General features: G+C 34.4%; 4 protein-coding genes and 1 pseudogene across 14 annotated transcripts; 4 read left to right on the forward strand and 1 right to left on the reverse strand.

Moving 5' to 3' along the window:
* Positions 1–6,176: 6,176 nt before the first annotated feature.
* Positions 6,177–12,998, forward strand: LOC104777680 (exocyst complex component SEC3A). Of its 2 annotated transcripts, none has more exons than XM_010501975.3 (25): positions 6,177–6,555; positions 7,040–7,110; positions 7,274–7,354; positions 7,524–7,591; positions 7,715–7,817; positions 7,985–8,133; positions 8,538–8,655; positions 8,768–8,872; positions 9,071–9,172; positions 9,244–9,381; positions 9,565–9,693; positions 9,779–9,859; positions 9,939–10,013; positions 10,193–10,363; positions 10,458–10,614; positions 10,694–10,758; positions 10,855–11,028; positions 11,110–11,189; positions 11,406–11,487; positions 11,773–11,870; positions 11,969–12,077; positions 12,204–12,272; positions 12,396–12,461; positions 12,546–12,635; positions 12,732–12,998. In XM_010501975.3, exons 1-25 carry the CDS (start codon positions 6,381–6,383, stop codon positions 12,840–12,842), a joined length of 2,667 nt encoding a protein of 888 aa, XP_010500277.2. In that variant the 5' UTR covers positions 6,177–6,380; the 3' UTR covers positions 12,843–12,998. The 2 variants fall into 2 exon arrangements, with proteins under 2 accessions (XP_010500277.2, XP_010500278.2); XM_010501976.3 differs by having other exon boundaries at positions 6,211–6,555; positions 10,855–11,025.
* A 419-nt stretch (positions 12,999–13,417) lies between these two features.
* LOC104777681 (uncharacterized) lies at positions 13,418–18,492 on the forward strand. Of its 8 annotated transcripts, none has more exons than XM_010501979.3 (15): positions 13,418–13,548; positions 13,656–13,751; positions 13,862–14,012; positions 14,353–14,450; positions 14,783–14,844; positions 15,006–15,097; positions 15,189–15,312; positions 15,474–15,560; positions 15,820–15,910; positions 16,597–16,704; positions 17,109–17,209; positions 17,523–17,588; positions 17,663–17,750; positions 17,908–17,968; positions 18,065–18,492. In XM_010501979.3, exons 2-15 carry the CDS (start codon positions 13,676–13,678, stop codon positions 18,261–18,263), a joined length of 1,404 nt encoding a protein of 467 aa, XP_010500281.1. In that variant the 5' UTR covers positions 13,418–13,548; positions 13,656–13,675; the 3' UTR covers positions 18,264–18,492. The 8 variants fall into 8 exon arrangements, 6 of the variants coding, with proteins under 6 accessions (XP_010500281.1, XP_087362894.1, XP_087362896.1 ...); XM_087506770.1 differs by having other exon boundaries at positions 13,432–13,548; positions 15,189–15,380; XR_015594404.1 differs by lacking the exon at positions 13,418–13,548 and having other exon boundaries at positions 13,561–13,751; positions 17,109–17,258.
* Positions 18,493–22,315: 3,823 nt separating this feature from the next.
* On the forward strand, positions 22,316–24,277 carry LOC104777684 (octanoyltransferase LIP2p2, chloroplastic). Of its 2 annotated transcripts, XR_015594407.1 has the most exons (6): positions 22,316–22,579; positions 22,687–22,951; positions 23,048–23,198; positions 23,285–23,597; positions 23,688–23,762; positions 23,894–23,957. XR_015594407.1 is itself a non-coding variant. In XM_010501983.3 (5 exons), coding segments are annotated over exons 1-5 (864 nt in total). In that variant the 5' UTR covers positions 22,316–22,445; the 3' UTR covers positions 23,689–24,277. The 2 variants fall into 2 exon arrangements, 1 of the variants encoding a protein (XP_010500285.1); XM_010501983.3 differs by having other exon boundaries at positions 23,688–24,277.
* On the forward strand, positions 23,896–24,726 carry LOC104777683 (pentatricopeptide repeat-containing protein DWY1, chloroplastic). Its single transcript, XM_010501981.2, has 2 exons — positions 23,896–24,214; positions 24,305–24,726. Exons 1-2 carry the CDS (start codon positions 23,896–23,898, stop codon positions 24,661–24,663), a joined length of 678 nt encoding a protein of 225 aa, XP_010500283.1. The 3' UTR covers positions 24,664–24,726.
* Positions 24,685–26,214, reverse strand: LOC104777686 (putative purine permease 20; annotated as a pseudogene). Its single transcript, XR_015594406.1, has 2 exons — positions 26,142–26,214; positions 24,685–26,050 (listed from the first exon to the last, which is right to left on the reverse strand). The product of XR_015594406.1 is annotated as a putative purine permease 20 (transcript).
* Between the last annotated feature and the right edge of the window lie 203 nt (positions 26,215–26,417).

Consider the following 26,417-nt stretch of genomic DNA (forward strand, 5'->3'; position numbering starts at 1 on the left):
TAATAATGCTAAGTTAGAGGTATGAAAAATGCAAAATATGGACAAAAAAGGATGCTAAAAACATATAAATTAGAGAGTTATCACCTGTCCATAGTCTACTTTGTTTGCCATGACTGCTTGGTGGGGTTGGAAATGGAGGTGTGGTAACGTTTTTGGAGAACAGGGTAAGTGTAGGGATCGAGTAAGGTTTCTGAAGGATCTTGCGCAGGAAGTGGCCACAATATATCGGTCTTCTATGGAGCAAAGATAGCCGGTAGAGCGAGTAGAACGGATGATAGCTTGGGTAGTGCCAGAAACGGGGTGGTTGAAAGTGAATATTGATGGTGCCTCTCATGGTAATCCGGGTCTCGCGACGGCAGGTGGAGTTTTGCGAAATGAGTTGGGTGAATGGAGGGGTGGTTTTGCGCTTAATATTGGGCGATGCTCTGCTCCTTTGGCTGAGTTATGGGATGCCTACTATGGGTTGTGCTTAGCATGGGAACAACAAGTGAGTCGTGTGGAATTGGAGATTGACTCGGAGATGGTGGTGAGTTTCTTAAAGACAGGGATAAGTGAGTATCATCCGTTGTCTTTCCTGGTACGGTTGTGCCATGACTTTCTCTCAAGGGACTGGATAGTTTGTGTTTCACATGTGTGTAGGGAAGCTAACTGTTTGGCGGATGGATTAGCTAACTATGCGTTTTCATTATCATTAGGTTTGCATACTTTTGAGTCTGTTCCTAATATAGTTGAGTCTGTATTTCGAAAAGATCTTCTTGGACACTCACGCTCTAGAAGAGTACGTTTATAGTTTTTTATTTCTTTTTAATAATATACGGGAGGTTTAGTCGCCCGTTTCCTTACAAAAAAAAGTAAATAGTCTGTTTATATATTTCATTAAATATATATATATATATATATTAGCTTTGAATTCGATACTATTTTTCTCGTAGTCATTGAAATATCTCTATTAATATATTTTTATTATTATTATTGTAGGGAGCTTGAGATGTTGAGAAGAATCTATTCCGGCCAAAAAGACATTGTCATAAGCACTCGAGTTCTTAAAATTTAACCTCACATTGTGGTTTGAAATTGACTTTGATAAACACGTTCGGTGAAGCTTCCCGATAAAATCCCAAGATCTGCATGATTTATGTGATTTAATAGTTTACTAGATTAGATAAAATCCCGATAAACACTGTTTTATGTGATTTAATAGTTTATTAGATTTTATTGCGCGGTATACCGTGGAGCTATATTATTTTTTTAGAAAAGAAACATGTAATTTGATTGTTAGATTAATTATATATATATAACTAATGTTTTGCATATTTTAAATGTGTATCACTTATATTTATACATTAGTTCATTTATAATTACTATGTTTGAGGTTTAGTGGTATACCCCGAGACAATTTGTTTGCTTACATAATCAATATTTAATTAATTTAATTGGATGACTAATATCTTTATTGATGGTGTTAACAAAATAATAAATTAAAATTCAACCCATGTTCTAATATTTGATTAAAAATATTTAAATTTATACTAATGTTACTATAACCCGTTTTAAAATATAGTCCTATTTTATGAGATTTTTAACCTTTATAAATCTAAAGATTCATAGTATTTTAATTTTTAGTAAGTTTAAACATATATAGAAATAATCATATATTTTTTTTGATATGGTGTTAAAATATAAAAATGGTAAAGACAGAAAATATTATATAGGAATTTTGATAAAATAATATTAATGTAAAAATGATATAAGTGTTAATTTTCTCTTGAAAAGAAAATTATACCGATGGATTTCATATAACTCAATTTTAGATAATCCTTTTAAAGCACATAACTTCCAATTACCCACTCTATCTTTTGTTTGATTAACTATATTAATATATTCGTGTGGAGTACAAAGCAAAAAGTAGATTTTAAATTACCCACTCTATCTCCTCAAATCTGTTTTGGAGTACAAAGAAAATATTAACTATGTTGGAGTACATGATTAACTATGTTGTGTCTTCCAATTACCTACTCTATCTCGTAAAATCTGTTTTGGAAAGATATTAAATTTAATCAATTAGTTTGTTTCTAAAAATCACCTATATATTAATAGAGAAACACTCTCTTGAAAATGTTGATGTGTCGCCGCGAGGGAGCTCGAGACACATTTAGCAAAAAAACCTTCAATTTTCTACTTAATTACATTTACATGTCATTATATTTTCAAACAAAAAATAATTAACTGAATAATAATTAGATATGTCATCAATTCTCACACAAATTTAAATATCACATATTAAAACTGATTAAATAATTACAAACTATTTTAAGTCAAAATTTCACTAAAATTTACTTACAAATATACGAGTCAAAGTTATATTATTTTTAAGAAATCAATATATCTTAAAATAAATATAAGTAAAATATTCTAAAAAGGCTATAAAAACATATAAAGTTAATAAAAACAAAGAACATATAACTTATAAAACATATAACTTATTAAGAAAATCATATAAAAATGTTATTTTTTATGTTAGTATTATTACCATAATAATTTAAATAACAAGCTTTCAATAATTATTATAATTGATTATAATAAGAAATATATTATCCCTGAATTGTCTCCAACTCATTAAAGGAAACTTAATTCCCAATAAATATAGATTTATATATATTCATAAATAAATTTAAAAAATGACAAAAAATTAGGGGATATCATGATGTGTGATTATTTATATATATCTAAGTATGTAAACTAATTAATCTCAACATTTAATGTGATTATTCATTAAAAATGGAAATACTGATAACCAAATACAAATATACATTTTAATTGTACATTAATCTATGTGCTATTAAAAAGGAATGAGACAATAACCCTTATCAATATCATTATAAATAAACTTAGTACCCCCAAAAAAATCATAATATATTTAAAATGAGTGATTATTAGATTATGAGAAACTAACCATAAATATTAAAATTTGATTTTTAAAGCACACAAAAAAATTTATATTTCCATAAATTGTAACATTATATATATATATATATATATATATATATATATATATTTTCTTTACCACATTCACATAATTCACGGGTAAAATGTATTCTTACACGAATATGTTGTAGAAAATATTAACAAACTCACTAACTCAAAAGATTTAAATAGCCTAATCACAAATATTAAATCAATAAATTATCTTCAGAAAATTTAGTTTAGAATCCGATTGTTACTAAGATAAAATAAAAATAATTAATTAAACTACCGAGAAATTTAGTATATGTTGTTGTGATTACATAAGAAACATGCAAAATTGTTATGATTACAAAAGAAAACATAAGAGATATGAATTTGATTTTTAAACCACACAAAAGACATGTTGCAATAAATAGTAACATTTTATCAACATTTTCTCTTACACATTTAAAGATTTCACGGGTGAAACATATTTATTACACGAAAAACGCAACTTTGAATAAATAAATAAAATTTTTTTTGTTATATATTATGTTTGACACAAACAAATATTAGTTTTAGAATAATAATTTTACTTAGAATAATTTTCTTTAAATCGATTTATCCCGCACATAGTGCGGATTGTTACCTAGTCGTTCTGTAAAAGAAAAAGAAGAGCCGAGATTTAACACTCAATTAATTATGTAAATATAGAGTTAATCTATAGATTTCTGTTTAAGATACATCTTGGTTGTTAAACATTTTATATTAAATATTAAATACAATGGCAGTCTTGTAAATAGGTGGCAACTCTAGGATTTATTTGCTAAATGTACTTGAAAAATGTATATATAGATTTGTCTCGTGAATTATATTGATTGTTGTGTGGAAAATTATTTTATTAATTAATTGTCTAGTTAAAAATAAACTAAACCACAACAGGAATTTAAAAACATATAATGTTAGATCACACCGTCTAAAATACAACATAAATCGTAAATCTAAAGTCAATCTGATAGCCACTTTTTTTTTTTTAGACAACCATGAATTTTCATTCAAATTAAAACCCAAAAAGGATTGTATTCTTACAGCATAAATCAAAATAGACATAGAAAACTAAAGATAGGGGCTCCATGAGCTTAATAAAAGGATTTTCACACTGAAAAAGTATTGAGAAGTCTATTGGAACCAGATCGGATTCGTACTTGAAGTCACGCTTCACGAAATCCTCGACCAGCGGGTGGTCATGAGCGGCTCTAGCGGATGACGCAAACGAGCTTGTAAAAGGATGTTCCACGGAGGGAATGCTTGAGGGTTTTTTCGCCAACCTGAGAGGGTTCAAGAGCATGGGATAGTTTAAGCTTGGAAGAGCATACCTAATGGTTGTAGATGAAGCTGTATTCGGGGATCGCAGGAAGAGGGTGTCAAACTGTAACAAAGCAGGTGGGTCATCCCTCACATGGCAATGGGGGCAAATGAATTCCACACAAAGCTTGTAATCAGTTTGGTCCTGGAAAGTGGAAACAGACCCAAACTTTCGATCTAATGGCAGTAGGTGGTACAAGGGATCAAAGAGTTTTGTCACCAACCTGAGAGGGTTCAAACGCATGGGATACTTTAAGTTTTGAAGAGCATACCTCATGGTTGTAGATGAAGCTATAATCGGGGATCGCAAGGAAAAGGTGTCAAACTGTATCAAAACAGGTGGGTCATCCCTCACATGGCAATGGAGGTAAATGAATTCTACACAAAGCTTGTAGTCAGTTTTTTCCTGGAAAGTTTCAGCAGACCCAAGCCTTCGATCTATTGGCGGTTGGTGGTACAGGGGGTCTAAGGGTTTAAGCAAAGGATTCAAGCAAGCTATCAGATCAGATTCATAACTGTGGTTATACAAGGCAGACATCCGGAGAAAGCTAATAAGCTGACCTCGACAAACAGATTTATCAAGCAGTTCTGAAGACACCAAAGTTCTGCTACCGAGGAAACCTCGACTTGATCCAGCAGAGATTATTGATACTAAAGAAGTGGAACTTGACTTAAGATTCTCAATAACAGATCTAGGTAGAGAAATTCTATCATTAGACAAGCATTGTCGACAATGGAACAACAACTTCACATACTCATCAAGCAATGACCAAAAAGAAGTCGGTAATAGGCATTTAAGATGTTTAAACAGATGTATCACAAGGAAAAACGTTTGTGTGGAAGATGAAAATACAGACATGGGCCTTAAAAGATGGAAACATGGATCATTGGCTTGGTAGTGGGCCGAGATGAGGTTACTGGGCCTAACAATCGATACAAATCCATTAGCAGAAACCCTAGAAACCCACCGGTTGAGCAGGGGGTGGTGATGGAACGGTGACGTACTGACGAGTAGCTCTTCCACTGGATCCACTGGACACCAGAAGGGGCAGGGTCAACAGAGATCTGGAGTCCCCAGGCTTCGCGGCGGGAGAGGGTTTGAAGAGTAGAAAAAGTAACCTCGTCTTCTCAGCTTCTTGCGGACATGAGTTGCTTAGCCAGAGAGTGACACCGCAGAGAATCGTCGTCTTACACACCGGACAAAGAGGTTCAGGCAACGCAAGGATTTGTTCAGATCTATGCACTGAGAGAGGTATCAGGTCTACTAGCCGCATCAGGGGATTTGGGGAGAGGGATTGGGTCGGGCTGAGGGTCAACAGAGAGTTCCCTCGCCGTCTATCTCTGGAAGAGGAGCGGATAAGAAAACATTCCAACGGGGGAGAGAAGGATTGAGGATGAGTCTGAGCGATTTTGATTGATTGAGGTAAGCACCAACACAAGAATCAAAGGAAGCATGACAAGTAAACGGAAATGAAAAGAGAACGAGGGACTCGACGCCGGTAAGCCGGAGCTTTGTCGGCGTCGGAGCACAAATCGCTTGAAAGGTTTTCGATATTTGTGTCTGAGAGAGTTTTGTGCCTCAAGCTTTTGTTCTATCGCGACAACATCTGATAGCAACTTTTGTAATGTTTCTAAGGTCGAGTTGAAAAGTTTCGATGTTTTGTTCTTGTGTAATATAATTAAAAGTAAAATATTTCTAAACTCAATTAATTTGACAATTCTATTTTGGAATGAAAAAAATATTACATGAATAATAAATAAATTAACTTTCCTGTATATAAATTTTAAAAATACAAATTTTATGAAAATCATAATTTAAATCCGCAAAATATTTTATCTGAAATTATTTTATTTTTATTTTTTTTGCCATACACATTTTGTTGCCATTACAATAAATGGCTTGCCACGTATATTCGGAATATATTCACTGAAATGGGAACAAAAGAGATTATTCAACTTTCTTAATCCGTCGCAAAAGCCTAATTTCCTCTTTCTCTTTTTTACCCGGTCATCATCATCACCTCCTTGCTGGATCCGCTGAGCGGGATACAAGCGCAACAACAACAACAACAATGGCGAAATCAAGCGCCGACGATGAAGAGCTACGGCGAGCTTGCGAGGCTGGGATCGAAGGAACCAAACAATCGATCGTTATGTCGATACGCGTCGCCAAGAGTCGCGGTGTTTGGGGAAAGTCTGGGAAATTGGGTCGTCAAATGGCTAAACCCAGGGTTCTCGCTCTTTCCGGTGATTCCTTCTTCTTCTCTTCTTTGATTCTTCAGATTTGATTTCATTTTCTGGATTCAATTACTCGATTTTCGTGTTTTTTTTCCCCTAAATTAAGCTTTAAGTTTTGGTGTATATTGGATTAGATCGGAGTTTTGTTTCCTGTACAGTCGCAAAGTTGATTTCCACTGGTATTAAGATAAGCATAGTAATGTAATTGATTTGGGGCTTGGTGCCATGGAAAGGAATCTGTAGAATACAAAATCCTTAAATTATTCCACTGTTCTTGGCCATTGCGAGACTCGTTAGAGCTCAGAGAAGTTTTTTTTTTCCTCTCAGCAAAAAGGATTTTGGTAGTGTGTACTCTATTAGGTGAAACAACCCAGTGTACTTGTGTGTGATATGATGCCTTGGATCCATTTTTTTCAAGTTTTCTTGTCAGATGTCATCAGGTTCTTAAGAGTTGTAATCAACTGAGTATGCGTTTTTATTCTGCTTATTACAGTCAAATCGAAGGGTCAACGGAAGAAAGCATTTCTTCGAGTCATGAAGTATTCAAGTGGAGGAGTCCTTGAGGTAGTTTTCATTTTTTTTTAATCTAGATGAGGCACACTTTCACAAGAAACTCACAGGGTTTAACATTTTGATTGATAACAATCAAATTTATGCATACCAAGATAGCAGATTTTTCGAAGTTGAGAATGACATGATGATGTTTTATAATCCTTTGTTCATTCAGCCAGCTAAAATGTATAAACTCAAGCATCTGTCAAAGGTGGAAGTCATTACTAATGACCCAAGTGGATGCACTTTTACCCTGGTAAGATTACTCAATGATTTTATTGAAGTGGTATTTGTAAGATTTCAAGAAGAAATATTTGTAGTATTTAGTATAAGAAATGGAACACAAAAGCAGAATGCATAACTGTAAAAATACTGTTTAATATTTTCAATTTCACCCCTGCTTTTGCTGATGCATAGTCTTTTAGGGGTTTGACAATCTCAGGAGTCAAAGTGTTGCTCCTCCTCAGTGGACCATGCGCAACACTGATGACAGGTACCGCAGTTAGGAATATACATTAACTCTTTCAGTATGTGACGTATAGATGTTAAGCAATGATATTTATTTTTTTTGTAGTTTTGCTCATTAATTACATACGTTTCTCTACCTTGATTGTAGGAACCGACTTTTAGTTTGCATATTGAACATATGCAAAGACGTATTAGGCCGCCTGCCCAAAGTTGTTGGTATAGATATTGTCGAGATGGCCCTTTGGGCTAAGGTGCGGATTATAACTTTTTCTGTCTTCTGTTATTTGTCGAAGTCTCTTAATTTCAAAACAAGCTTCTGTATGTACTTGTTAAACTCATTTTCCTTTTCAGATACGTGAGTGCTTTTCATATAATAATTTTATCTGCTTTATCTTTCTGTTTCGTATTATTGGTCTAGGATAACACTCCAGTAGTCACTACTCAAAGAAGTACAGAAGATGGTGAGCCTGTTACTGAAACTGTAACAGAAAGCGACTTGAAAGTTACTGTTGAGAAAGAACTAGTCTCTCAGGCCGAGGAAGAGGATATGGAGGCTCTCTTGGGAACGTATGTTTTTTTTCTTTGGTTAAATCATTTCTGTTCACGCATTTCCTCCTTTTTTCTTATGTAAAAATCAGTATATGTTTTACAAAGGATGACTGCTTTATTATCTACTTTGTGTTATAGTTATATGGAATGAAGAGATAAGAGTAATAACCCAGGACTCCTTCCCATTAAGTTAAAGCTTGTGGCAATAGGTTTCTGATTAAGCAGAATTGTTTGTATGTCCAGCATTCATAGTAATTGTAGAATCACTTACTTATTTTTCTTCTTGATTGAATTAAACATATACTATTGGCATTATTCTCTGAAAGCTAGGTTGCTGGGGATAAGTAAATAATGGAAGCAGTTATTTGTTCCACTTAGTTTTTTCAGGTTGTTCAGTCGACTGATATAATTGACTTATGCAGTTATGTAATGGGCATTGGTGAAGCTGAGGCCTTTTCTGAAAGGCTGAAGCGAGAGCTCCAAGCTCTTGAAGCGGCAAATGTACATGCAATTCTGGAAAGCGAACCATTAGTAGATGAGGTAATTATTTTATGCTAATTATTATTCAAGACTATCTTGGTATTTGAACAGTTGATGGTAAGATCAGGGTTTAATTTTTCTTGTTTATATCCTCATCTTCATGTTTCTTCAGGTTTTGAATGGACTAGAGGCAGCTACAAATATTGTTGATGACATGGATGAATGGTTAGGAATATTCAACATTAAACTTAGACACATGAGGGAAGACATTGAATCGGTAGGACTCACTTCCTATAAATAATCATTCGTGATGATTTGTTTATTATTTGTGGCTGGTGATGGCTTTCATATTACTTATGGAATCTGCTGCGAGAGTAAGAGAGAAAGAGAAATTGATTTCAAGTACTTGTGTTGTTGGACTGATCATTAACTTCATATGTCAACACATATTCTCCTTTTCTTGTATGGTATCCAGATAGAAACTCGAAACAACAAGCTAGAAATGCAGTCTGTAAACAATAAAGCTCTCATTGAGGAACTTGATAAAGTTATTGAGAGACTGCGTGTGCCATCTGAGGTTTGTTTCGCTTTATTTTTGTGCTGGCTTCTCATCTGTCTATTTGGTTCACTTAAAAAATGTTTTTGCAGTATGCAGCATCCCTAACAGGAGGCTCATTTGATGAAGCAGACATGCTCCAAAATATCGAGGCTTGCGAGTGGTTAGCCAAAGGTTTAAGGGGCCTTGAAGTACCCAACTTAGATCCGATCTATGCTAAGATGCGAGCTGTATGCATATGCACTTCAATCTTTCTTATTCGCTCATTAGTATTCTATTTTGTTAAAGAGTTTGGTTTATTATAATACATGTCGGGGTTAGAAAATTATATTAACAGTATGAATCATTCGTAGAAATGTCTAGGTTTTGTACAATTACCTGAATTTGGGCTACTCGTGCTGTATTTTCTTCAGGTAAGAGAGAAAAGAGCAGAACTAGAAATATTAAAAGCTACTTTTGTAAGGAGAGCTTCTGAGTTCTTGAGAAACTACTTTGCTAGTTTGGTAGATTTCATGATCAGCGACAAAAGCTACTTCTCTCAGGTACTAATTTTGTAAAATTCCATCTTTCCAATATGAATTCTAAAGATTATAATTCTGAATATATATCGCAACATTTTGTAAACAGAGAGGGCAGCTGAAGAGGCCTGACCATGCAGATTTACGGTATAAATGCAGAACATATGCTCGTCTTTTGCAACATTTAAAGGTAAAACCGAGAAATGACTAGGTGATATTCTGGAAGCTCAATTCAGTACATTGACAACTTGTCTCCTCCCTCTTTTCAGGGTCTTGATAAGAATTGTTTGGGACCATTGAGAAAAGCATACTGTAGCTCTCTGAACTTGCTCCTTCGCCGGGAGGTGAGGAGCAAATATTCCTTTCTTTTTTATATTGACAACTGATTTACTGGAACTCTTAATTGACTCAGGCTGCAAAAACGTACTGAATGTTAAAATGGATATTCAGCAAACATATAATTTTCTTCCTCCAGAGCGTTAAATATTCAGTTGCTAAATATTTATTTCTTTAAAATATACAGGCTCGTGAATTCGCGAATGAGCTTCGTGCAAGCACAAAAGTATCACGAAATCCTACTGTCTGGCTAGAAGGATCTACGGGTTCTAGTCAGAATGCAAACACTGACACCTCTGCAGTGTCAGATGCTTATGCCAAAATGCTAACAATATTCATCCCGCTTCTTGTGGATGAGGTAATTGTTAACCCAATGATTTTCTGTTTGTCCTTTAGATGCAACTGATGTATGTACGAAATCCTCATGTTTCCTTTTCTACTTCATTCTACAGAGTTCCTTCTTTGCACACTTCATGTGCTTTGAGGTACCAGCTCTTGCTCCTCCTGGAGGTGCTGGCAATGATAATAAAAACCAGTCCAACAATGACGATGGTAATGATGATGATGATTTGGGGATCATGGACATTGATGAGACTGACAAAAAAATTGGTAATCTCAACCTGCAGTTACATCTTCTTATTGTAAGGTCTAATTGTTCTGAAAGCAAAACAATTTTCCAATTTTGCAGGTAAAACCTCCCCAGACCTGACGGCATTGAATGAATCTCTTCAAGATTTACTTGATGGTATACAGGTAAGATGCCCCTCAAAATAAAGTTTCTATGTTGAAATTTAGAGTCCGCGTTCATTTATCTTACTAAATAAGAGATTTTTGTTCTTGTCACTGCAGGAGGATTTCTATGCTGTTGTTGACTGGGCATATAAAATTGATCCCCTACGATGTATATCAATGCATGGTATAACTGAACGTTATCTATCTGGTCAGAAAGCTGATGCTGCAGGATTTGTTCGCCTTTTGCTTGGAGATCTGGAGTCGAGGGTTTCTATGCAATTCAGCCGTGTAGTCCGTCTACTCAGATTTTGTTTAGATTATATTCCTGGCATACCATTCCTACTAATCAATTCAAGTTGACTTTAACTGCAGTTTGTGGATGAAGCTTGTCACCAAATTGAAAGAAATGAACGTAATGTAAGACAGATGGGTGTCTTGCCATATATTCCAAGGTAATCAGGAAGTTCATATTATTAAAACAGTATAGTTCCATGTGAATACTTATTTCTTTCCCCACCAGATAGTATTTCCGTCCACCTTGTAAACAATTTCAATTAATTTGTGGTTCTGAACTATTTCTCCCAATTAGATTGTTGGACAGATGGTCGAACTGATCCCGTTCTAGTATTGCTGGAGGAAATCCTAACATTATCATCTCATTTTGATAGATTTGCAGCACTTGCTACTCGTATGGAACAGTACATACAAGGGCAATCTAGAGATTTGGTTGATCAGGCATACACAAAATTTGTGAGTACTGCTATTTCTATGAATTTATAGCATTTGACCAGTGAAATTACACAAATCATGCAAGCAAAGAATAATGTGTGTCACGTCAGGCAGTAACCGAAAACCAACCTCTGCATCTGATCTTAGTTCACTTAGAATGTACAGATCCACCATTAGTTCATTCTCGACTTGAATAACAACAACGTACAGTATAAATAAGCATATCTCAGATCATCTCTGCATTTACTGTTATCAATTTCTTTTCTTTCTTTCCCGCTTTAGCTAACAGTCTGACTCGTAATATAGGTAAGCATAATGTTTGTGACCCTCGAGAAGATCGCCCAGCAAGATCCTAAATATGCAGATATTCTCCTTTTAGAAAACTATGCTGCTTTTCAAAATAGGTAGATCCTTTTCTAACCCTCTCTCTCTCTCTCTCTGTGTTTGTCTTCTCTTTCCCGACTACTCATATTCCCTAACCTTGTAATTTTTGTGTGTACAGCCTGTATGACCTGGCTAATGTTGTACCGACATTAGCCAAGTTCTATCACCAAGCAAGTGAAGCATATGAACAAGCTTGTACGCGCCACATTAGCATGATAATTTACTACGTAAGTGGTGCTTTCCATTTGCAGCTAATAGCATAACTCTCTCCTTCTTTGTTTCCATTCTTTTGGAGTTAATTGTTAAGGGTACACCCGTTTGTGTTTGTTTCATGTGATCTTTCGTCCCTGCAGCAATTCGAAAGACTTTTCCAATTTGCTAAAAAGATTGAGGATTTCATGTATACTATCACCCCTGAAGAGGTTAGTTGTTAGTTAACTAGTTTCACCATAATATCACTCTCTCATTGTGTTAACTGTGTGTTTGCATTTTACTTTCGGTTTCTAGAGTAAAGAAAAACCTGGTACATTTTCTCTGTATTTCAGATACCATTTCAGCTTGGTTTGTCGAAAATGGAACTCCGGAAGATGTTAAAATCCAGCTTGTCAGGGGTAAACAAATGTTCCTTCAGAGTGTATTAATTGTTTACTGACCTTTTAATATATACCTTTCCACTTCTTCTCGTTTTTGTTTAGGTGGACAAATCGATTGCAGCAATGTATAAGAAATTGCAGAAGAATTTAGCGTCCGAGGAGTTGCTACCATCATTGTGGGATAAATGCAAGGTACCATATTAAACTGAAAAGTTGAAGAGAGTAATAAATAATAAATAACAGTGCTCAATGTTTGAATAAATGCGTTGTTTGTGTCAATTTAAACAGAAAGAATTTTTGGACAAGTATGAGAGCTTCGTGCAGCTCGTAGCCAAAGTTTACCCGAGTGAAAACGTTCCTGGAGTAACTGAAATGAGGGGACTTCTTGCTTCCATGTAAAAAAAAAAAAAAACAAAGTGACAGAACCAAAACTGAAGGCAGTTGTTATATATATCGCCCTTTGTTACGATGTTCTCGGTCATTTCACGGATACATACAAGTCATGTTATAACTACTGTATGGCACTACTATTAATTCTTTCTTTTTTCTTTCCAATTTTCCACTTTTGTATGATCCGTTAAAAGCCTGCACGAAAAGTAAAAAGATTGTGTTCTAAGTAGGTGTGCATAACTACAAAGTGTTCGTAGTAATGTGTTAAAGATGTGGATTTTAAAGCCAGGACGTATAAAAGGAGGTGTTTATCTCCTACCTGATTAGCAAAGTTAATTAACTTTTCAGTGAATAATACTAATCGTGTTTAGCACTTAGAGCATTTTATATACATACATCATAAACAATAATAATTTGTAAGTTCTGTTATGCACAAAATCGTTAACTAAGTATAAAACTTTATGCTCATCAAAAATATTAATAATGGTCTTCAAAAAAATTCCTATATCATTTGAATCCAAATTTTACATCTTACAGTATTTATATCAAAAACCAACAAAATTATTTATTACTGTATTACAAAGGTTTAAAGAGATTCGACTTCGCCGATTTGTCAAATCGGTAACGTACTTATCTCCGGGGTGTGCACAAAACTAGTAAAAATCAAATGAGAGTAAATATTATTAGAGAATGCTCGCAATAAATTCTTACGAAGGTAATTTTCACCACAAAAAAATTGACATTGTTTCGATCAACTTGCCTTCTCTCTGTTTCGATCAATTTTGAATTCGTTTCCGGTGATGAAATAACCGTTTTTGTTAGATTTTCGCAATTGAACTACGATGACGACGACGGCGGAAGCTGGACAATCCTCTGGTTCGAAACCTTCTGGTGATGATGATACATGGGCCAAACTGGGTAAGTGTCTCGGTGACTTCTCTATTTCATTATTCAGATCAATTTTTTTCGAATTAGTTATCGAATGTTTTTACTGAACTGTTAGTACTGACTCGGTTCCAAATTTGCAGTTCCTCTCGACACCAAATTCTCAGATATGGAGATTAAGTGCGATGATATGGTTATATGCTCTGAGATTAAACCGTCTTCCTTAGAAAAACATGAATGGTGCAGAATAACAAAGAATTTGGGTCAAGGTTCTGCCACTATACATAATCAGAGGTATGCTGATTACTATTTATTTAAGTGACCTTCACTTGCAATGCCTTGTAGTTTGTATGTAACTATGTAGGCAAAAGTTCTTTCCAAGTTTAAAAAAGACAGAAAGATAACATTTTCGTGTCTGGGACGTTAATCAAGACTGGGAAACCAAAGATCATTGTATCAAACCAGCATAGGATATATTGTTAACTAGCTTCGAGTTTCACTTTTTTTTTTCCTTCCGCTCATTTTGATTAAATTGTTTCTGGCTACACAATTTCTATCAGTCTTTTGCGTTTTCTTGTTTGTTTTCTTAGTTTACCCTCACATCTTTTTATTTGGATTTGTGGTGTTTTCTTAGTTCCGATGCTATACTTGTTGACGAGGCTGTCATCATGAAAGATTGTGCTGTTGATATCATGAGTGGGTCTGAAATTGTTCCTGGCCCTGAAGGACAAGGTTAGACCGGCTTACCTTTTTTATCTTTCTGAGTTTATTTCCCAAAGCCTAATTGTTTTTATCCTCAAAATGGAATGGATAATTCTACTCGTCGAGGGCAATGAAATGCTGTACTTCAATAAATAACAATATGTGGTGCATTCTTGTTACATTGTATCTATGTTGGAAGACAGTAATTGGTTTGAATGTTTCTCATTTAAGTAGTTCTAAGCCTCTCATAAGGAGTTGAAGTTCCAGACTTTATTTCAAGCTACTGTTTGTGTGGATTTCTTTGTTTCTGAAGTTACGTTTTATATATATATATTTAACCTTGATTTTGTTCAACTTATTAGGGTACTTGCAGTACAGATTTACAATAATGCCTGCTCCAGAATCAAGAACCCAGCTATTAAAGGTGCTCTATGCCAACCACTACCTTTTGCATATTCCATAACCCTACCTTTTTGATAACCCTACCTTTTGCAACCCAGCTATTAATAGTCCATATTCCATAACCCTACCTTTTTGAAATTTATGTCGAATTTCTTATCTCTCTCTTTGAAATTCCTTTTCCAGATTTCCATAGATCCTGAACATGCGAAATGCAGTATCTGCTTAAACATATGGCATGATGTTGTCACAGCTGCACCTTGCCTTCACAATTTCTGGTCTGCCATTTTTTGATTTTGTTTAGTTCTCATTCATGACAGGCATAGTTCACTTTATTGGTAGTTGATGGATGATGTGTTTTGCCTCCAGTAATGGCTGTTTTTCAGAATGGATGCGGAGATCGAAAGCAAAACATCAACATGTGTTATGTCCACAATGCAGAACAACAGTACAATATGTGGGGAAAAATCATTTTCTTAAAAACATACAAGAGGTGGAATTATCTGTTCACTACAAGCATTTTCTTCATTTACAATTTACCTATAAATGTTCTTTCCATTGGTAATTCTTCTCCTTAGAGAACCTTTTTCATATATTCTTGTGCTTCTTGTACGCTTGAGCTTTTGATGACTAATTCAGACCCTCTTATGTTAGGATATATTAAACGCGGATGCTGCACTGAGGCGGCCAGCTGAAGATATTGCAGTGTTGGACTCATCTGCATCGATACAATCAAATCTTGTAAGTATTTTCTGAAATATCTTCTATTAAGTAATTGTTGTTAGAAGTATATAAAGGCTTTGTTATCAAAATGATGATGTCTGCTGCACATTGACTTTTTGGTGTAAGTCACTAATGAATCATTACCATTTCTTAAAAATGCTATTGATATTTCTGGTGCAACTACTCGTGGTTATATGTAACTTTTTTTTTTGGTCAACGTCGTGGTTATAAGTACCTGGGATGCTTTCTTGAAAACTATAATTGACATATGCTTTAGATAGTTGGGAGCAAGAGAAAACGTCGTTCGAATATGCTCTCGCCCCCACTTGAGGAAAGAGATAGCTTGCGTTTGCAATGCCCACAATGTGGTAATATAGATTTATCTGGATGTTTGCTTCTTATATTTTCACAATATATAAACCCAATATGTATCATGCATTAGACTGCTTAATTAACATTGGTTCCTCGGGGGAGGAGGTGAAGTGGGATAATTAGTAACTAGGAATTGATTATAATTTTTCTAGAAGATTATATAGCCTATGAGTGGGACTCGACGGTGGATATTGGGTTCGATCACCCCTCATAAGCTAGATTTCCTTTAAAGTGTCTAAAATTCTGTCATCTACCACTTACCACTTTTTAGTAGTGTGCTCCACTATATCGTCTTTGTTAGTCTTTACAACAGCAACCCGTATTTGTAAATCTTTAAAATGTATTGATTTTTCAATTAGCTGTACTGTAAGGACCTGAAATGTGGTGCAAATTTTGTTGATGGCAGATAAACTTTAAAACTAGAACTTGAAACCCATTTTTCAGATCTCTCTACTTGCTATTCTCCTATTTCATGGAGCGTAAATTGACTCAAAAGAAACCAAAAAATAAATAGAGGCTAGTCCTAGTAAAGAATGAATGTAGTAGTTGAGAAAAGGGAAATCTTAAATAGACGAGGACGGGAGGTACAATAGAAAAAATACTGTCATTAATGGTTTTGGTCTCAGCATTCCTGTCTTCTGGAAGTTGATTTATTATTTTATGTCATTGGCTCTGTTCTCAGTTGCTAATATTGGTGGTTATCGGTGTGAACATCATGGTGCACATCTGCAATGCCACCTGTGTCAAGGGATGATGCCCTTCAGAGCCAATCTCCAAGTGCCATTACACTGTAAGTGGCAATACATGCTTCTTTATTTTGCAATGTTCACAGTTTAAGGAGTTTAGCATTTAGCTCTCAAGATTGGTTGCTAGATTTTATCCCCCCTTTTGATATTGTAAGTTTATTGTTGTTGTTGCTTGCATTGCTCCGTTAGGAAAATTGGTATTAAGTAAATAGATGCATGATGGTGACTATGTTTTGTACTGATGTCTTATATGTCCTAAAGTGGGTAAAAAAAACATTGGGGGTGCGGGTAAAATACAGAGAAGAATATTTTTCTGTTTCTTAGAGCTGAATATTGAAAGGTTTAACTGATAGTGACTATACTAATATCAACCTGTTCAGTAGGAGTAGGACAGGACAGGAGTCTCTGAAAATATTATATATACATACTTAATGCTGGTTTATTGCAGGCAAGGGATGCGATAGGCCGTTTTGTGGTGCTTATTGGAGTTCCGAAAATGTTACACAAGGTGTATCTAGTCCAGTCTGCAGTCGTGACACTTTCAGACCTGTTGGTTGAGCTACGATTGTCCAATATTTACCCATGTTGGTTATGTTGTGTAAGATTAGAGTGATTAAGACTGATATCCTTAAACTTTGACTTGATCTTACATTTTCTTTTCTATCTATGAGGTATTGCAATGAAAAATTTCCCTGTGGTTAGGAATTATGACCAAGATAGTTTTGTTTTGTCGTTTTCGTAAGTTTTTTAGATTTACCTAGTGGTTTCCCTTCTCCTCCAGTTGCTTGCATGATAATATGTTCATAATATATATTAAAATTTCTTCCTCTCTTTTCTCATTATTTCTTCCTAATATTTGCAGATCTCGGAACGCACAGTTACAAGGATTCCATCCATAACCCATGAAATGAATCGCCATGAACAAGATGTAAGGAATTAATTTCCCTTAACAGACTACTGGACTGTCTTTCTTTTTGGTGACATTCTCTGTTGATTTTGTAGATAACCCAAAGATGCATTGTCCACATGGGAAAAACTGTGCCGGATGTTGTAGCAGAGTGGTTCATGCGTTTCAGCAATAGAGAAATCGGTAATATCAAGATTCCCTGCTTAGCTATAGCACATTAAGAAACGTTAGACATTGAACTTGATTTACCTCCTTGAGCTATAGAATGAATTAGTTCTTAATCATTCTTGATTCGCTCATGTCTTATGTATTGAGTTGTAATCATGTCTTTTCTATTCAGACCGCTCGAGAATGCCTCTCAATCATGCTGAGATGATAACTGCATCAACACATGTTTGCAAGTAAGTTGCTGGTCTAGAGTGGATACCCTTCTGTTTAAAGTCTTTTAAAGTTTCTTTTGTGATGAGATTGTGTTGTATGTTATCTTATACATGCAGTGATTGTTACGATAAGCTGGTGGGGTTCCTTTTATACTGGTTCCGGATAACACTACCTAGAAATCATTTGCCAGCGGATGTAGCAGCGAGGGAAGATTGTTGGTATGGATACGCATGTAGGACACAACACCACAACGAAGAACATGCTCGTAAACGCAACCATGTATGTCGTCCTACCAGAGGGAATCATCACTTTTAGTCCGTCTTTCATCTTTTGTTGACAGCTTTTGGTTATATTTGGGGGATAAGTTACACTCAGATATATTGACTTATGGAAGTTAAAGTTCCATAACACGTGAGTATACATTTAGTGGTCTCTTCCTCACACTAACTTAAAAATGAGAGAACATGCTCTGATCCATGTTGTTGAGAACATCCTCTGATCCATGTTATTTCTTAAAAGTACTATAATTTTTGTTCTTTTCTTCCTTGATCACCTCTTTTGATTCACCATTGCTACCTTTATAGTCACCACTATCGTCTCTACAAGACTTTGGCCCTCGACAACTTCCGCCTCCACCAGATTTGTAAATCTCTGTTATCTTATCTCTTTCAAATCCATCACCTTCACCTCAATAACCACCATCACCTCCTCCTTATCCCCCATCATCGTTGTTGTTGTAATCACCATCATCATTATAGCAGTGGAGGTTAGATCTCTTTTCTTTGCCGGAATTCACACCGGAAATGTCTTCGTTGCAAGTCTCATCCTTTACAACAAATGTATCATTTTATAAAAACTACAGGCTAAAGGGTTAATTTGGTCTTAACTTTTAACCCCAATCCTAAGTCCTAACCTTCCACAGAAAGAGTCATTACCTTGAAAACACTGAACCATAGTCATTTACTAGTTTCTATTTAGAACTAGATTTTCACCGGTGGATATATATATTTTGTTATTTATAATTTATAATATTTTTTGTTTGTTACATTTCAAATGTTTTATAGATAGAGCAATAAATTAATTTTGTTGGCGCTTGTGAAGTTAAATTTAATATCGATACAATAATATGCTTAATATTAAAAATAATTTAATATAAAACTATAATGTGAATTAACTATATCGAAATTGATTTAAGAAAATAGAAATCAATTTTGTAGAGATGTTATAGAAATCATTTGGTATTGGGATTTTATAGTAATATTTTAGTTATTGTTAATTTGTGCAATTTTTTAGATATTAACTTTGTAAATAACCTTTTTAATAAATATAATTTAAAGGGTAGAACACTACTTCAAAAATGTTAATCCAGATTAGGCTAAAAGTAATACGACCCTTCAACATTAACCGCTTATGTTTACAAAAATATATATATTTTCCATTGTAATGAGAGCTGGATACTAGTTATAGAATATATAGTTAGAATTACGAGAATATGCACTAACTACACAAATTCTGGAGAGAAATTAACCATGAGTCACCGTAGTAATTTCTCATTCATGATAATTAGAAATGTACCCCAAGTTTGTTTTTCTCTTCCTTGCATTTTCAATCATCTCAGTTCAGTCTTTCATTGGATTTTCTCTCCTTCTGACAACCAGGTCTCTCTCCATCTCATCAGATTTTCTTTATTTTTCGACTTAACTCCATTAGATCTATGTCGCCGGATCTATTTCTCCGACAAATCTTCCCTTTGTCAAATTCTCATGAGGACATCAATAATCAATTTCTGGAAGAACCCGTTCTGCCACTTCCTAAAAAACCCGTTCTATCATTTCCGAAGAACCCGTTCTGCCAACAATGAAACAAACACTAAGGACAAGGTTGAGAACAAGAACCTTAAAGGAACAATTCAACAAGTCCATTGCAAGTCTAATTACTTTTATTGAGCTAGAAGATTCCAAAGAAAAGACTCAAGACACATCATTTTATCCTTTTGTCCAACTACAAAACAACAAAATCATAATTTTTTCATTTCACTCCTCATGATAGATGGGTATAGTTATTTGTATATTAAAATAAATAGAGTAGTTAGTTAATTTTGCGGGTGCTTGTGAGGCTAAATTTAAAATCGATACAATAATTTCCTTAATACTAAAACTATTTTAATATAAAAATTATATTATATTATGAATTAAGTATATCGAAATTAATTTAGGAAAATAGAAATCAACTTCTTAGAGATATTTTAGAAAGCATATGGGTTTGAATTTTATAGGAATATTTAGTTATTGTTATTTCAAACATCTTTTTAGGTATTAACTTCATAAATAACTTTTTAAATAAGTAATGAACACCAAATATACTTGGAGAATGTTAATATAGATTATGCTATTAGTGGTTGTTCAAAAAAAAGATTATGCTATTAGTAATACTACCCTCTAAATTTACCGCATATGTTTATAGAAGTATATACATTCTCTTCTGTAATGGGAATTAGATACTAGTTATAAAATCTACTTAGAATTACCAGAATATATGCACTAACTACACAAATTCTAGAAAGAAATTAACTATGAGTTACCGCAGTATTTTCTCTCTTCCATGCTAATTAGAAACGTACCCCAAGTTTGTATTTCTCTTGCTTGCACTTTCAATAATCTCAGTTTAGTATTTCACCTGATCTTCTCTCCGTCTAAACAACACTATTATAATTTTGTCATTTCACTTCTCATGATTGCTGGTTTAATTTCCCCATTTAAATAATTCTTTTTTCATAGTTAGGTACGTAAATTTCTTTGAAACTTTGTCTATGTTTTAATATTAATTTGAAGTTATTGTGTAGTAAATTATATAATAAGATATATATTTATTCCGTATATTATTCTCTTACGAAAACTTGTACTACAAGAATTTTTCAAATTTACATTTCATTCATAATATTTTGTGTAATTTATTTTGTATTAGAATTCGCTTCATTCATAATATTTTATGTAATTTATTTTGTATTAGATTCTGTAAATCCTTTATATACTAAAAGATAAGTATTCTCATACAAAATGTTGTTGTGTTGCATTCACATAGCTCTAGACACTATTTCCTTTATTTGTCATCACTTTTTTATAATATTTACATTTATATACCATTGCATTTGTTCAAAAATCTCTTATATATTAAAAGAGAAGAGTTCTGGACACTATTTTCTTTATTTGTCATCAATTTTTTATAATATTTATATCTATATACCATTGTATTTGTTCAAAAATACAATTAACATCTAAAATTAATTTTTTATATTCTCCTTCTAAATTAATTAAATCCTTTAAAATCTTTAAAATAAATTTTAAAATCTCTTTATTCATATGATATAATAATACTAGACTGAGATTACAATAATTCTCACATGTTAAATTTTAATTATTATACAAAATTATATATATATATATAGATATATATTTTTTAATATATACTACACATTTGATTTTAGATTACCGATAAATATAATAAATTTTGTGAATAAAAATTAGGTAAAAATATTTAATATTATTTCATACCTTAATATATCATTAGTATCCAATCATTTGTTATCCAATCGTAACTGTTACTCAATTTTTTGGTAGTTTGGATGTTTATTCGAGTTTGTTACAAATCTATGTATTTGCTTTTTGTTTGCCGACAAAACTACACGTGTAAATCTCTAACTCCAAATTGGTCATTATTTTGTAATTTTAAATTGACGCCACCTCTGAATCCCTTTTCCTCGCTTATAATTGTCATTAATCTTGCGGGAATGAACAAATCATGACATAAGTAAAATAAAAACCAGTCTTAATATTTTTATTCATCTTCTAAAACTCTTTTTTTTTCTTCACTAGAAAAAAATTCGATCAAATCTCAATTTGGCGGAATTATTGAACGCAATAAATCAGAATAAAAAAAAACAAAACATGGCTCAGAAGTGCTTGAAAGGTAATCAAGAGATTAAAAAAATAATCTCAATCATGTGATAAAAGGTCATTTTTTCTTCATCATCGCCACAATTTAATATTTTTCTTTTCGTTCTCTCACCGAAAAAACATCAACACAAATTGAAATCATTCAAAAAAAAAAAATCATAGTTTGAAATGATAAGGAAATTATCGTTTGTCTTAACAAAAAGAAAAGAAAAATCATATTTACGAAGATAAACGATAATTTCTTTTCATTTCAAAACATAATTTGGACAAAAGCAAAGCGAAACTTGAAGACTTTGTGTGTTTTCTGAATACAATTCTCAACCTTACGGTTTCTGTGCCTATTTATACTAACACACTAACTAGGGCAAAACCTTATTTTCGAAAAGACCAAAATACCCTAACAATGTTCTAATATTTTGAAACTACCCTTCATCGTTTCATCGGTGTCTCCGCCATTTCTATCTCCCAAGAACAACATTGAATCTTCTTCTGCTTCTTCGAAATTCCTAAGCCTTAAATTTTGGTAATTTTTATCTCGAAAGACATGATTTTTTCCATTGCAACAAGCTCTGTTTTGAACCTGAAGCTATATCATCATCATCATAGTAACCTCAACAGAAACAGAGTATCAGCATCTGTCCAGATGATAAACTCGGAGAATCACAAAAACCCAAGAAAGTAAAAATTTATTTCTTTTCAATCTTAGTTCTCTCAGGAATTTTATCGAACACGTTATCTGCATTCCACCATTAATGCATATAACATACTCTGTTTTTTTTTGGCAGGTGCGAGTGTTTTGATCTCTACGATCAATTGGTTCCATACAAGAAAGCTTGGTCATGGCAAAAAAGCATTGTCAATGAGAAAAAAGCTCTGATTGATAGAAACCAAGAGTGCCCAGATACAGTGATTTTACTACAGCATCCACCAGTTTACACAATGGGAACGGGAAGTTCAGAGGATTATCTCAATTTTGATGTAAAGGATGCTCCTTTTGATATTTATCGAACTGAACGTGGTGGTGAAGTCACTTACCATGGTCCTGGTCAGGTAAAAACACATTCAAATCTCATTTGTTTTTCTTACAATTTCATCAATTATGTTGTGTTGTTGTTGATAGTTGTTAGTGTGAATTTGATAATGTAGTTAGTTATGTATCCTATAATCAATCTCCGGAATCACAAGATGGATCTTCATTGGTACCTAAGGAAGCTTGAGGAAGTAGTCATTCGTGTTCTTTCCTCTGCTTTCTCCATCAAAGCTTCTCGTCTTGACGGTTTCACTGGAGTTTGGGTTGGTATGTCCACTTTTGTTTTACTTCTAGCTCTGATTTGATCTGATCTTGGCAGTGTAGTAATGTGTTTGATCTTTTTCTCTGTATAGGCAATAAGAAAGTGGCGGCGATAGGTATCCGTGTGTCGAAATGGATGACATATCATGGTCTAGCTCTTAATGTCACAACAGATTTAACACCCTTTAACTCAATAGTTCCATGTGGGATAAGAAACCGTGGGGTTGGAAGTGTAAAGGGTTTGATTGAGGTTGGAGAACACGTAAATCAGGACATGTGTTATACTAAGCTTGACGATTTGGAGTTGTTAGATGTAGCTCATGAGTCGTTACTAAAGGAATTCTCTGAAGTTTTCCAGCTCCAAATTGAAAAGCAAACTGGAAAGCTAATGGATTTGTGTCAATGGTAACAACAAAATCTTTGCATTCTTAATCATTCCGTTTCAATTAGCATTTGTGGTTCTTGTTCTTGATCAGAAATTTTTTATCTTTTCAGATTTGTACTCAGCCAACAAGTGATTTATGAGATGGTGGTTATGAAGGAGACTTTTTTGTGGACCAGTGCTAATAGGTAAACAGAGGTTTTATTGGCAGTTTGTGAAGTTGTTTGTGTGTGAGAGAGATTGGTCTCTCTATTTCTCTCTCCACATAGTGAGTTACCCTCCAAAGAAAGCTTATCTGTTTCTCTAACTGACCACAAAGGGATGATGGCACTGGAGGCTGCTTTCTCCATGAGTTTTTGCTCCTTCCCTGTCCCTAAAGCAATCCCATTTGAGAGAGAAACTTCATCTTTTCAACGAATCACCTCAAGAGCAAAGGCAATTGCGGGTGAGGGTCACGTTCAAAGCTTTGTTGAACCCGAGAAAAAGGTAAGCTCTGATGGAGTTGAGACCAAAGTCAAGGAAACTGCTCAAAAAATGTTCGTTAAGACCGCTGAAAGAAACTTAGATGGTTCGAATGGTGGCAGATTAACAGCCAGAGAACTTTCTTACCGCAGGGGAAACGACAAAAACACCAATCCAGGTTCGGTAGTTAGAAAAGATACTACTTTACAACATATCTCACCTTCTGGTCATTCAACAAAGGTTAGAGGAGATAAGCTTGAGATTTCAGGTGAGAAGAAAGCTATTGTGGATAGAAGCAAGGCCTACGTAAAGCTGAAATCTTTAGAGAAAGAAGTGAGAGCTGCAGGCTACGTACCAGACACGAAGTATGTGCTTCATGATATCGACGAAGAATCTAAAGAGAAAGCTTTGATGCATCACAGTGAACGTTTAGCTATAGCTTTCGGGCTTATAAACACGTCTCCAGGCACTACTATAAGGGTGATGAAGAATCTGAGGATATGCGGAGATTGCCATAACTTCATAAAGATATTATCGAGTATTGAAGATAGAGAGATCATTGTAAGAGATAACAAGAGGTTTCATCATTTTAGAGATGGTAGCTGTTCTTGTGGAGATTATTGGTAGAATTTTTGTATGAAAAGATTGTTAATTTCAACCAAATTCACTATAATTTAAATCCTTTCAAAATTGGGGTGGGCAAAAAGAACAAAATCGAAAACTAAATGAGAAAAAAAACTAATCAAATCGAAGCCAATCATAACACATACATTGAACACAAATGCAAGAAGGTACCAAACCCTTTAATCCTACATAATAACATCAGTGAAATGGACAAACACACACTCTTAGTTACATGAAATATATAGCATCACAATATATCATCAATCACACACTCTCTCTGTTTCACTTTTGGCTTGCTATCTCTCTTTTCTTAGTAGCCTTGTACAAGGAATAAATATAAGATGCAAACCCAAGGATCCCAGCTAAGAGAGCTCCTCCCTTAAACCAGTCAATATCATCATCCATAAACGAAAACGCCAACACAACGAAAATGTTAGCTAAAGGTGACGCAGAGAAGCTGACGACATTAGAGAAAAGAGAAGACGCTAAACACACAAGACCCACTAGCCCTAAAGACATTACTTGCCACGCAAGTGATAAACCGATAAGACTCAAAACGTAAAGCGGCTTCCCCTTATTAAACGTCTCAAAATCTTCCTTGATATCTTTGAATTCACCGCTTATGAACAATCCAACCAAACATATCAACGTCGCAATCATAGAAGCGTTGGTTTGCATCAACATCACAGCGGACACTCTACTGTTTGTGTTAGGTATAACCTTTTGAAACCCTAATTGCATGATGCAAAGAGATAAAGAGAAGGCTACCGTGCCAAATAAGCCACACCAAGCACCGTAGCCCATTTTCCCACCTTCCCCTTCGCAGGGATAATAAGCATCATCCGAAGATGTAATGCCTGTGGCAATTCCGGAAAGGACAATGGATAATATGATCCAACGGTTAAATTTGTGTTTGTTGATGATAGCTGTAAATATGGAAGTGAAGATCAATTGTGTTGTAAAGATCCAAAAGAAGAACACACAATGAGTTCTCCCAATCGCATAGAGTTGGCTATAAGCAGCAAAGAGGACACCGAGAGAGACGTAAAGAAGAAAGAGAGTTTGACAAAAGACGAAGAAGATTGAGTTTCTCTATGGGTGGAGAACAAAGAACGCCATAAGAGAAGAAGCAACGCTGTAAATGGAAACGCAGCGTTCTGGATAAAAGACTGAAGCCATGTGCCTTTAAATTGTTTAGGGTCATCACAAACATCTCGTCCTGTTTGGATGAAGTAGAAGTTAAGAAGAAGTGTGGCTAAAACACGTCCTGTTACAACCAAACCCGAGCAGACAAATAAACAAATCCACCAGTTTCGTGTCTTGATAACTTGAGGTATTGAAGTCGTTGCTCTTGGTTGATTCTCAACTCCAATATTAGCTTCTTCTTCTTCTTCTTGAAATAAAACCAACAAAAACTTAAAACTTGTATAAATTAAAACATTCATCAGTGTAATATCAATGTGCACGACGTACGTACGTACCTTGTGTGATTTGGTCCGGAGATTCATCAGTGTGTAAACCCATGAAGTTCCTTGTGGAGGATGGAACGTAACTACAAATATATTAGAAGAATTTTTCACTGTAGATGGATTTTGTTTGGTCTCATATAGGCAGCATTGAAGATTGCAACTAGGAAATAAAAAAATAGCCATGACGTTGCATCACATATATTATGTATTATTTGATCGTACGGTCAAATAAGCAAAGATTAAAAGATACATAATCAAACATGCCAGCCAACAATACCCAACTGGTTT

Source organism: Camelina sativa, chromosome 3, assembly GCF_030686135.1.
Source record: "Camelina sativa cultivar CO46 ecotype springtype chromosome 3, ASM3068613v1".
NCBI lineage: Eukaryota > Viridiplantae > Streptophyta > Magnoliopsida > Brassicales > Brassicaceae > Camelina > Camelina sativa.

What these genes read in the sequence shown, in the direction of transcription:
- LOC104777683 (XM_010501981.2), top strand. Translation starts at nt 23,896, where the DNA reads ATGATGGCACTGGAGGCTGCTTTCTCCATGAGTTTTTGCTCCTTCCCT. An exon ending in CGACAAAAACACCAATCCAG is followed by an intron (nt 24,215 to 24,304) that starts GTTCGGTAGTTA and finishes TTGAGATTTCAG; the next exon opens with GTGAGAAGAAAGCTATTGTG.
- LOC104777684 (XM_010501983.3), top strand. Translation starts at nt 22,446, where the DNA reads ATGATTTTTTCCATTGCAACAAGCTCTGTTTTGAACCTGAAGCTATAT. An exon ending in AATCACAAAAACCCAAGAAA is followed by an intron (nt 22,580 to 22,686) that starts GTAAAAATTTAT and finishes TTTTTTTGGCAG; the next exon opens with GTGCGAGTGTTTTGATCTCT. An exon ending in TTTCACTGGAGTTTGGGTTG is followed by an intron (nt 23,199 to 23,284) that starts GTATGTCCACTT and finishes TTCTCTGTATAG; the next exon opens with GCAATAAGAAAGTGGCGGCG.
- LOC104777681 (XM_010501979.3), top strand. Translation starts at nt 13,676, where the DNA reads ATGACGACGACGGCGGAAGCTGGACAATCCTCTGGTTCGAAACCTTCT. An exon ending in TCCTGGCCCTGAAGGACAAG is followed by an intron (nt 14,451 to 14,782) that starts GTTAGACCGGCT and finishes TCAACTTATTAG; the next exon opens with GGTACTTGCAGTACAGATTT. An exon ending in TTCTTAAAAACATACAAGAG is followed by an intron (nt 15,313 to 15,473) that starts GTGGAATTATCT and finishes CTCTTATGTTAG; the next exon opens with GATATATTAAACGCGGATGC.
- LOC104777680 (XM_010501975.3), top strand. Translation starts at nt 6,381, where the DNA reads ATGGCGAAATCAAGCGCCGACGATGAAGAGCTACGGCGAGCTTGCGAG. An exon ending in ACTTGCTCCTTCGCCGGGAG is followed by an intron (nt 10,014 to 10,192) that starts GTGAGGAGCAAA and finishes TAAAATATACAG; the next exon opens with GCTCGTGAATTCGCGAATGA. An exon ending in TGAGACTGACAAAAAAATTG is followed by an intron (nt 10,615 to 10,693) that starts GTAATCTCAACC and finishes CCAATTTTGCAG; the next exon opens with GTAAAACCTCCCCAGACCTG.